At 34.9% G+C, this 12288-nt stretch overlaps 1 protein-coding gene across 1 annotated transcript in view; it reads left to right on the top strand.

Moving 5' to 3' along the window:
• The window catches only part of MALRD1 (MAM and LDL receptor class A domain containing 1), a 234716-nt gene that overhangs the window by 147139 nt on the left and 75289 nt on the right, over positions 1-12288 (top strand). The window contains exon 29 of the mRNA XM_041489150.1: positions 8716-8844. Within this exon, the coding sequence (XP_041345084.1) occupies positions 8716-8844 (129 nt within the window). The remainder of the gene's footprint in view (positions 1-8715; positions 8845-12288) is intronic.

The raw sequence follows: 12288 nt of genomic DNA, 5'->3' as shown, positions 1-12288 counted from the left end.
AAATCAATGATACATTTTTTGTTAGATTAATATTTGGATTTTGCCTTTACAAGGAAATTATTCTCTGATTTTGTTGTGAGTTATCAATTTAAAATTTTCTGCTATATATTGAATCTCCTTTGTTACAGAGAAAGAAAGCTCATTGTGAGAAGTCTAGAAATTTTGGCATCTTTAACTTAATTTGGCATAGTGTAACATACATTAACATGAACGTACTTTATCACTTGAGGGAAAATTTTACTGAACCCAGATCTCATTACACTCAGCAGAGGGTACAGATATGCGCAATTTGGTTCTAGACAAGAAAAAAAAATCTCCCTTTTGACAATGTGAAGATCAGCCACAGATGCCTTTCAGAGGAAATCTTTTCTGCATGCCCCTGTAGGAAGGACTCAGTGAGGAAGGCAACACTAAGGACAGATTGGAGGAAATTCCCTCAACCCAGCTTTCAAGGGCTGCCAGTTACACTGGGGGGAAGACAAGAATTCCTGCACAAGTCCTGTTATGCAGAAATGCTTAAACTGCATTGAATATTGAGACTTTCTAGAAATGTTTGGAAAATAGAAATTAATTTTTACAAAATTAATTTTTACAGTCTGGGTTTGGGGAAAGATTTACATTTGACAACCTTCTTTAAAAAAAAAAAAAGGAATAAAGGGAAATATGGGACCAGCTTGAAAACCACAGAATTGTCTTGGTTATACTGCATTGTTCAGAAGCCATTGACATACCTGTAAACTAGGATTTCTGTTTACACTTATGTAAAAAATGCATGAGCTTAACAAAAAAGTTTGTTCACCAACTTTTTGCAGCTCTCAGAGATGTATTAGGAATGCCACAGATTGAAGAAGAAATAACTTTTATCTCATTTTTCATGAAGAGACCTCAGTGGCATTTTAGATTTCTGTTTATCTCATGGGAAACTTTTGAAGAGTTGCTGACTCCAGAGATAATTTGGTTTGCTAGCACATGGCTGTAAACTAGGATTTTCAGCATAAAATTAAAATCTCATCACTTGGACATTTACTTCACATATTGCTTACTCTTCATATCCAGTGGTAGATTTTTTGACTCCACCTATTTCAAATGGGCTAAAATGGAAGGATTTTTTGGCTACTAAAATATATAGGGTTGAGGTGAATGGGATTTCTGTAAAGGACCAAGAAGTAGAGATCTCATGTCAAATTGGTTCAGGAGATCCTTTTATCTAGTTGAACCTGTTCACAATTACTGGGAAATAGAATTTTCTGCAAAAGCATCTCAGGATTTTTGCCTTATTTCCACTTCTCCCTTTCTTTTACCACTTGCAGATTCTAAAGAGATAAAGCCTAGAACAACCAGACCCTCATTGCTCAGTCCTCAGTGCTGTTCCCTCGTGTGTCCTTTGGTATTAAGCAAAGTATGGTAGATCCTTATATAAGAGTACCAGGAGTATGAGATCCTTATCCTGCTGATACACTGTATGCCAAAGCTGGTCTTTCAGTCTTTATCAAACATAAAAGCTTCTGTCCTTGTCTCCTGCGGATTTATATACTCCATGATATCAGCACTAGAAGTTAAAGAGAATTTTCTTATCTTTTGTATTGCTTGAGCCAGAGGCAGTTCTGCATTCCCAGAACTGTGAATAAATTTTTCATTCTTCCAGGTTATCGGGGGGCCTTAGGCACAGAACTGCTTGCTTTGAACAGCTTTGGGAAGTCCTTTGTCCGAATTTTGTGTCTACAGGTCAGAGTATCTCCTAAGAGTCAATATAATTTGTTAGATCTACTGTTTATGTTGGAGTCAAAACATACCTTTGCATTAAATCTGACCTTTTGAGTGATCTATTCCATGAGGAGACTTCTCTATGGTTTTAAAATTATAAAAGAACCTTACCTGAAATTACACGTCGCTTGCTTGAGCAGAAACTTTTAATCTAGTTTTCCTTGCAATAGATTTACAAGGTCATCCATGGAGAGAAGCATTATTGATAAGTTTGCTAATACAGTTCCAATATTCTATAATAAGTCATGCATAAAGAGAACTGAGCAATTGAGGTAAGCAAATGAAAAAACTTGATGAAAATTGCATTTCATAATTTCTGAATCTCAGAATTGAGTAATGAGACCTTCTGGGACTGTGTATTTCATAAAATACACTTTAAACAAAGGGTGGAACTTGCAAATTAAATTTCCTTTAATTGAATAATATTTTCAACAAGATGCTTGATTATGCCTATATCTCAAGTGCTGTGAAAGAGAGGAGAGAAGTGCTTGAAGTGCTCCCCCTAAACAATACAATTTAAACAACAAAAATAGAAAGAGGTGAATTTTCAACTTAAATTTGAAAACATTTCTACTCAGGAAGGACCATAACTTCTAAAAAGACAAATAGTGGGTATCTCGGCAGGTTCCAGCCGGGCTGTGCCCGGTGGACTGCCGTGGCCAGGATAGTCTCAGTGGAAGCTCAGACTTGGTCCAATCTCCCAAGCCATTCCCAGCTGCGGGCAGCCAAGCAAGCTCAAGTGATTTTCAGCTCTTTAGTGATTATCAGCTCTGTGTGATTATCAGCTCTTTTTGCTTGCTTGTGGCCGAGGCAGCAGACGCAGAGAGAGAGAGGAGAAGTGCTGTGTAAAGTTCCGCAGGATTCTTTATTAGGGTGTCCCATGAAGGTTCTCAGTGACAGCTCTTCTCCTGAACCAGGCAGAATTAGGGGTTTTTATACCCTACAGGGGTTTTGGAAATTGTCCAATAATAAGGGCCAGGGGAAAGTGACCTATAGGCTTACAGAGAGATAAGCAGGGTTCGAAAGGCGGAAGAGAGGGGCTTCTAAGGCCCAGTCATGGTGACTTGGCATTTCCTAGCTCAGGCTTCTGACCGCCAAGGAGGCCTTGCAGGCCCTGGGCCTGCTACAAGTGGGAGAAAGGGCTAATTTCAATTGAATATCCATTGTATGTTTTGTTTCATTTCATACTGCTGACATGGTGCTGTTGTACTGTTGAGTGAGCACATGTGTTTCTCTTGGAGAGCAGAAATGAGTATCTTGCTAAACAGCAGCTCAGTGCACTTGAGCTTGAGGTACACCCTGATTTCCAAAAAGCTCAAGGTCTTATCCACTGCTGCCTTTAGGAACCATAATAATTTGGAATTCACCCTATGCCCTTCAAAAGCACAAAGCATTGGCCAAACACAACCTCCTACAACCTATGTCTTTAGTGTTGTAATACTAGAGCATCTCTTCCTGTGATCAATCATTTCTTTCATGTTAAGTCTTTTAAACTCTGTGTCACCAAATCTGTTCTATTTAGTGCTATCTATTACACTTAAATATTTTTGGCCTTATCCATTTTGTTTCAAACAACAAAGATCTACAGCCTATAGGACTGATATTCCATCTGTCTGGTTCTTTCTGTGATTTTAGATGTAATGGATATCACATGAATGTTTACATCTTACAAAATATTGGTACAAGTAAGCTCTCATACTCAGAGAGTCAGAGAAATAGTCACTGACCTGTTGCTGTCCTCTAGTTGCAAACTGAAAAGAAAGAATGGTTTTGTGAGTTCTTTCTGAGTCAGGCCTTTCCCGGTAATTGGGAAAAAAATCTCAGTTAATAATGCTTTATTTATCAGCTACCTCCAAATGAATTTTGTCATGTCTATAAATTCTGTGTCCATTACATGGGTTAGTCTTCCATAGATAACATATACTGGAAATGGGTATAAAATAAAGATAGCTGCCAGCTTGTGCTGTATCCACAACAGAGTCACAATTTATTTGTGGTATGCATGATGTGCTCTTGTGTGCTTTCTACGTGTATACAAATATACACAGGTATCCTTACTAGGGAATGGTATTGGTATATGTATATATATACATATACATATAATGCTTATTTTGTAGGGTTGCTGATCCAGAAGCCAAGCTAGCTCTATTGGCCTCTTAAAAACCACTTAGAAGATTATGTGGCTCTTTGCTGCATCAATACAAAATTGTACTTAACTGAAAAGTGATATCCTGTATATGCTTTTTCCTTTTCAAGTACTGTCATTTCATTTGGTGGGGGGATTTGCATAACATGCAGTCATTAGCTACATCTAAAATATGTCTTGTGTTAGTTTCTTGTGGTGTCCTGGCTTTTTGGAAAGGTTGCAGTTCTGAGGGGAAAGCCAAATAAATGTACACAATAAAACATTCTAATTTTTCCATACCATAACAATAGATTGGTTTTGTTGTTGTTTGGTTTTGTTTGGTTGTTTTTTTTAATTAATAAAAATCTAATCACCAAGCATTTAATGTAAGTGAAAAAAGTGATTTATAAGGGTATATGTGCTTCTCCCAGATAACTTTGACCTATGAGAAAATAACTGGTTTAATTACGCCATTGATTGTTGTTCATCTAGTTATTTCTATGCTGCTGTAAATGTTGGTTGTTACCACAAGCTATTCAATTCTTATTTGTGCTTGTGTTTTATGTTCTATATTATTTTATTTTGGGGTGATTTTTTTGCTGCCTATAATGTGGGGGTTTTTTGTTTTTTTTCCGGGAAGGGAATGGATTGTGGCCTTTTGACCTGCAACATATCTTATATAGTATTCAGATCCCACAGATTTTTGGAGTAACTGCAGGAGAAGAAAGATCAAAACATAATGCAAAGCAAAAGTAACTAGTCCAAGAAATGTCCAAGACTGCTGAACATTAGTAAATTTAGTTGGAGCTTCTGTTCTCATTAAAAAACCAAAACCAAATGGTTCCCACTCCCTACCACCTGTTTATGTAGCTCTGATCCATTCCTCTGTCACTCATGCTATGCCTGCAGACCAACACTCCATACCTGTAAGGACATTTTTCATTATGTAAAATTATGTCTAGAGCTGAAGAACTTTTAATTGTTCAGTATAGGGGTTAAACCAAAGATTTGGAAGAAGGTCAAGTCAAAAAAAAACATTTACAGCTTTTTCATTAAGTCCAGGATACTCTCTGGTCAACAATTTTCTTAAATTACAATGAAATGTTTTTATTTTGGACATTGTAGCTCTCTGCAGATTTTTCATAGCATATTCAGAAATGAGGTTAGTACGTATCAAAAACATCTCAACTCCCTGTAATTCCACTCATTCCCATTCTGTGAAAAATCCACATTTGTGGATATTTTACTCTTTTACATCTCTGACATTTCCATACACAGCATCAGCTCATTCTTTTGCTTGCTGTAGTTCACTCATCCTTTTTAATGTTGTAGTTGTTCAAAGATAATTTCAGAGTAACAGTGCAAGCAAAGTACAACCCATAACGTTTTTCGTCATAATCTTTCTCTTAATTTGTTTTCAATGTATTCATAATTAGACGGGTTTTTTTCCCTTACAGGTTTCTTAAGAAAAAGGCAAGAAACAGAATTTACCATATTTTTTCCTGTTTTTTTCTGCTTAGAAATAGTTTTTCTGTATGTTTGGATTTTCATGGAATGTTGTGAGCTAGATTATTAGGAAAAATATAATATTACATGCTATATATAATCAACCATCATCCAACATATGTTATCATTCTACTTACTGGTCATCAAAGTACAGATGAAAATATGATCAGATAAAAAGCTATCTATTTTTAAATGCAGTCCAAACTCAACCAACATGCACAAAGAAATAAGACAATGAAAATGTCTCATTTTATCTGAAATATCAGCTGAAAACTAAAGTGTTCATTAGGAGACATTGTTTTGCTTTATACTAAATCTCTCTGGAGTGATGTTAGATTATTGTTCTCCAAATTCAGTACTGATAGACACAAACTCAGATTTTGGCAACCTTGTAATTTTGAGGGCAAAAATTAAAAATGGGCAAGATAATATTTTAAATGTCCTCTCTTTTTTTTTTTTTTTTTTTTTTGTTTAAAGCATTTTGTAACATTTTCCATATGTTCTTCAGTGTATTTTTTTCTGATAAAATTGATGTTTTAAAATTATATTTGAAGAATATATTGTAAAAAATGAAATTTCTAAGCTACAGCTTCTGTGTGAACTTGTGTTTGGCTTTGGCTTTGCTGACACTGAAGTTGCATTTTATTGTCAAGTTGCACCATATTTCTTGTTTTGATTTAATTCTTAGCTGGTGTAGGAGTTTTGGCCGGAATGAGGGTATTATGGAAAGTTGAGTTTTTATGCCATAATTCCAAACACAGCTTAGAATATTTGGTTACACTATGCAATGCTAATGCCAGTATCTTGATTTAAAGAGGAATTTTATTTCTCTCTGCCAATAACTGTAGCAGAAAAAACATCATTATCATAAATGTAACCTGATACCCCTAAAAATTACATATAAAAAAGGTCTTACTCCAAAAGGATAAAATGAATAGATATGTAAATTTGTGTTTATGACATTCACACTTGTTGAGATAAAAAATTTCATTATGTCTCTGTTGGCATCACATGTTTTATTTTAGGATAACATTTTAAAATGCTGGTTTAATGGTATGTTTGAAGTACTATAAAGTTGCTTGTGTTTAAAAAAAGAACAACTGTAATTAAGTGCTAAATATAAATATAGTGTAACATAACATAACAACATAACATAACATAATATAATATAATATAACATAACATAATGTAACGTAACATAGCAGTGCTCTGTCTAGGTAATGTTGTGGAATATGATCAGTCACAAAGCCATGGATTTTCAAAAGTCACCCCCTGTATGGCAATAATGTAGCCCTTTCATATGCAGTGAAAATCACTGTATGCTAATGGATCTGCAATTACCTAATTTCTGTCATTATTTAAGCCATTGAATTACTTAAGGAAGTAGCTTAATTTTCCAGTGCGTCATTTCCAGTGCAGAGGAGGGAGTGGAGATAAGGGTTTTAGACTCTTCTCAAAAGTGTCTATTGACAGAAGGCAATGGGCAAAAATTCAAAAACAAAAATTCAAAAATTCAGGAAATTTCATGTGACCACAAGAAACCACTTTACTGTGAGGATAACACAACACAAGTGGTTGTCCAAAGAGGCTGTTGAGTCTCCATCTATTGGAATTATCCAAAACCCAGCTGCACATGGTCCCTCACAACCTGCTGTACTAGAGGTGGCTGAAGCAGTGGGTTGGACTAGAGAAGTCTTCAGTGGTCTCTGCCAACCTCAACTATTGTGTGTCTTTCCAGAATTTAGGATGAGCCATACTAATGAATTCTTGGTGGTACCTTCAATCAGGTTTTAGCACATCATTTTGGAGAGGTGTGAAAACTGCCTAACCATCACAAATTCCTCAGTCAATTTTTTTCTCAGGAGCCTGCTCCTCTGCTAATGGCTCTCTGCCATGTGGATTGTCTGTAAAAAGCAGTAATAGATTTTCGTGTATTTAAGGCATTCATGACAATTTGTTTGTGGTGACTAATCAGATCAAACTGACAGTGAAAAATTAAAAGACAACATAACAAGACAGATATCAATTTGGAAAGTTTTTTTTGGTGTGTCAATGCACATGGCCTTCTGTATTTCAAAGCTGAAAATTTAAGTATTGAGGTTCTGCAAGTAACCAACATTAGAAGTGATTTTTTTTCTTCTTTTTGTACCATCCATTTAAAATGCATGGATTACATTTTATTGATGTATTGTTACTCTGTTTAATATTAATTTGAGTATATGTTGAAACTAAACCAAAAGTTTAGTTCTCTTTTCCTATTCTACTTCAATGAGAATGCAGTTCCTCAGTGTGTAAAATTCAGTAAGTGCCACTATTTGAGGAGATTAATACCCTGACAACAATAACAAGTCCTCTGGAAATATGGGCCTGCACAAAGGCAAATATCATGGTGTTCTGATCAGACTGTGTTTAACAATATGTCATATTTTAGTCACGTTTGAAGGAAAAAATGAAACACATTACAATGAATACAGTCAAAATAAATTCTCCTAAATGTCTTGTTGCAGAACTTGAAGCTACAGACTGAAAGGCAATCTAAGGTTATCAGAGTGTTTTTGAAGTGTTGCATTTAGGGTTATCAGAACTGTTTCAATTACTGTTGGCTGAAATTATGCATACAGTGCACTGAACTAAAAAATAACTTTGGTAAGTTGCTTTTTAGTCTTACAGTCCAGGGGTGGCTGAATCTCAGTACTCTGGATTTGAACCTAATGTTTTATGTGCAAGTTACTAAGTTACTCTCATTTTATGAGATGATTTTCACTCACCTTCAGAGATGAACATAAATTGTTGTAAAACAGATTTGCATATTAAATACCCTAAGAGAAATTCCTCAGCAGTTCATACAATCAGAGCAGCAGTTTGTTTAAACTCTACAAAAAAAAAAAAAGGTAAATGTCTTTTAAGAGCTGTAAAAGTTTATTTATTATGCAAATGTGTATAACAGTGATGTTTCTCAGTTTAAAATGTTATTTTCAAAAAATATAATTATGAGCAGAATAATGCCTTCTGCCTGTCTACTTTTCAACAGCTCACAGAACCCTTTTTTTATAGAATGTACACAATAAATATACCAGGAAAACAGTTATGTTGATGCTGAATTTAATTTTCTTCCAGCCAAAACATCCTACTTTTGAAGCTTTGGGCAAGGCAAATACAGTAGTCTAGAAATACATAATGCAACATTAAAAGAGTGAGACCAAACAGCATCTGTTGGAAGCAGTAAAACCCTAAAGCCATGATGTATAATAGTTAATAAATTAAAAAGAGCATCCTTTGATCTAATTGCAATATTGATTTAAATGTCCTGTTGGTTTCAGTTGGAGAGAATCCCAGGGAATGCCCTGCTCTCACTGATTTTGTGTGTGGGAATAAGAATTGCATAGAGTCTCAGTTCATCTGTGACTATAAACCAGACTGTGAAGATCTATCAGATGAAGCTGACTGCAGTAAGTATCTCTGTGTTTTAATCTAATCTTCAGTTAAAATTATAGCTTTAAATTCTGTAGCATAGTTAAGGTGAGTTCATAAAGATGATTCACTCAGAAGATGATCACAAGCACGTTGCCTTCCCCACAGCTCAAAATGTCTGAGGATGTTTTCACATCCTCAGAGATATTTGCTGAAAAAGTATTCAAGTGTGGTTTAGTTGCAAAAATGTAACTAAAACTAAAGGTTAAATACTCCAAAAAAAAACCAAAAAAACCCCCAAAACCCTGACACCAAGGCCAAAACCAGCTTAGGGATTGAAAACATACTTGAGGAATTAAATCAATGAGTTACAATAAAAATTAACTCTGAGAAAAAAAGTAAGCTTGCTTATTAATGTAAAAAGGTGTTGAAAGGAAATATCAATGTTGAATGGAAAAGCTAAGCAAGCAAAACTTATGTACAATAACATTTAGGCATGATTCTGCCATAAAAAGGTGAATACTTAAAAATAAGCTTGTCTTTCTTTTCAAATGAATTTTGCCTTTGTGATCTGAGTAGTGTGAGTACAGTTTCATTATTTGATCTTGCTTTTACCTCAGAGCTATGAAAATATTTCACTGTCATTTCTCTGTTACAGAACAGTTGGAAATAATTGAGTCTGTTTATCTTTGCCTAAGTCCTAATGAATACTCAGACACAATTTGTCTGAAGGCATTCTTTGCTGAGGCTGATTGAGATGGAAGCACACATTTGAAAATCTGGATCAAGTTAATGGGCTTTCCAATTCAGGCCTAAAACTCAGAAGCAGTAAAACATTGTGCTTTTGTTCTGCTCCATATCTTTGTTTATTTACAATTACAGTCTGGACTGGATATTTGGAGTAGGAAGATTAAGTAGTCCATATATGCAGCTCAGTAATCAGTCTAATTGTTAATCTTTGAGCTGGAGGGTCAATTCTGCCATAGTGTAGGTATGCTCAAAAGTAAACTTGATAGATAAATGAATCCACACATCAATTCAATGTTCATCCTTTGTGGAAGTAAAAGTACTTTACTGAAATAAGCCAATATTTTGAAAATCAAGGGCCTTTTTTCTTGCATGGGGTTGCTACATGCTCAACTGAACAGGACTACAAAAGTAATGACCCCTTATTGGATGATGCACATTATAATTTTTTTACCAGGCTACAAACTTACATACTTACTAAAAAAGATGCTAAGATGTCGCAATAGGAGATTTAACTTGGAGTTTCTCCCTTTCATAAAAGTAAATAGCAGTTCTGAAGTATTAAAGCTGAAGATAATTTGTGTTGCAGTGAACTTTGTGAATCATATTCATGGAAATGAATTTACATTGAATAATAACTTTAAAATACTGGGTTTTTAAAAGTAGACTCCAAAATAGATTATAAACAACTAATCTGCATTTCTTGTATAAAGTTTTAGTACTTTTTCAGGAGTTTGGCAAAGTAAGTGCAGCAAAATACACTGTAAACTCACCCTTGTAACATTTTCCACACCTAACAGATAGACATTAAATTTGAATTACTGTCCAAAGTGAACTGTTAAGATATTCAGAAAACTATGGAGACACTTGATTTATTATCTAAATATTATTAGAGAATATAATATCTTCCTTGAGGGAGGGTGTTGTTCTGTGTTTTCTGGAAGAACTCTTTTCTTAATCAGATAATACATTGGAACATTTCAGGCCATAAATTATCTTGAATCACAGTAAAGCAACTCAGTCTTTGCTATACTGAAGAAAAGCTTTTCCAAGGGGTGGGGGGGGGGGGAAAGCTGATATTCACTTTGAAAAAATTGACTGAAATATCTTTTTATTGTTGATGGAAAGGCTGTACATACATCAAAATATTTTCATCAGTGTTTAGTCTTGCTGTCTCTACTGAAGTGTAATGCAGAGTTACAGTAATCTCGCATTCAGAATGCTCAGATAAGTCTCAGGTATAATATTTCCCTGTCTGCTCTATTTTAGTCCCAACAAATGATGCTTTATATTTAGATAAACACACTTTTCCCCTGAGCATATATCTTATAGATAGGAATAAACAAAATTAAAGGACACATAATGCCTTCCAGATATGGAAACATGATTTTTAAATGAAAAGACAACAGGAGCTGCTTAATCAGAAAAGAAAGTATAATAAGAACAGAGAAATCTGTTCATAGCCTAACCTGTCCCATCGCAAGTGGTTTTGGCCACATTTGTCTGCAGTTTTCTCCTTTGTGCTGAGCTCAAGGTCTGAGCTTATTTCACATTCTACTATAGTTTTATACAAGTGTAATTCCAAAGAAGTAAATGGACCATAATCTACTCAGCAGCAATTCCTGTAGGCAGGATTTACAACAGAACCTGTATGAAATGAACTGCATCCACGTAGGCTGGTGGACTTTTTTTTAATAAACTCATGGTAATTATTTACTCTATGTTTCATTCAGTCCAGTCAGGCAATCTTGCAAAATTTTGATTCTCTTTCAGTATGCCGCTGGAAGTACCGAGGTGAAAAAAACACACATGAAAGCAGTTTCAATTTTCATGAATTGCAGCCAACTATACAGACAGATTTGATTAATAGCAAACCTCAGTGTTGATGAACCAACTAGAGGAGTGCTTGAATTATTGAAATAAAAGCAATTTTTTCCAATAAATGGAGCAATTTCCTTCTACTGGCTTCTAAATAGGGTATGCTTACCCATAAAAAAAACAGCCAGCAGGTGCAGATGGGTCACCTGACTTTGTCAACCCAGTAAGTACTGTTCATAAATATTTATTAATAATTGCCTCCTGAATGCACTGATATATTAGGGTAGAAAACCTGGAGTCAGGTATTCTACTATGACTAGTGTAAATCCTAAATGGATTTGGACTTTGATCTTGTTAGAGATGCACAAGAAAATGTATTTTCTTTTTTTAAAATAATGGGTTCCCCTTATTCTTCCTATGTGTGAGGTTATTGTTGGAGTTAGACCTCTATTAGGTTTACATGATGTTTGTAATACACTGCCAATGCAGATCTGTGCTTAGGAGAGACCCTTCAGTCCTTGACGTACAGTAACTACATTACAGGACAGTGCAAATTCTCCCCCTAACACACAGGATTTTGATCCAGTGAATAACCTATACTGAATCAAAACTATACATCTTTTAAAATATTTGTCTTATGCATTTAACTAAGGAGACACTTTTTTTTTTGCAGAGAACAAAAGTCCACAGGGTTACAGGGTTACAGGATGTGTGCAGACCTTGGTCATAAGCAGTTTTATGACAATGATATTTTCATAAAGAATGGCCTCAGTTTTTCTTGTAGCATCAAAGTAGAAAACAGGAAAAAAAACCAAAACATATTAATAGGAGGTAATTAAATCTATCACTTTCATCTATATCTTTATAAACAGACAATGATACATAAATAGTTGTATTTTAATGCAGAATATTTCTAG

Source organism: Pyrgilauda ruficollis, unplaced genomic scaffold, assembly GCF_017590135.1.
Source record: "Pyrgilauda ruficollis isolate IOZ18807 unplaced genomic scaffold, ASM1759013v1 scaffold12, whole genome shotgun sequence".
Classification (NCBI taxonomy): Eukaryota; Metazoa; Chordata; class Aves; order Passeriformes; family Passeridae; genus Pyrgilauda; species Pyrgilauda ruficollis.
This window is presented reverse-complemented; position numbering and strand designations above follow the sequence as displayed.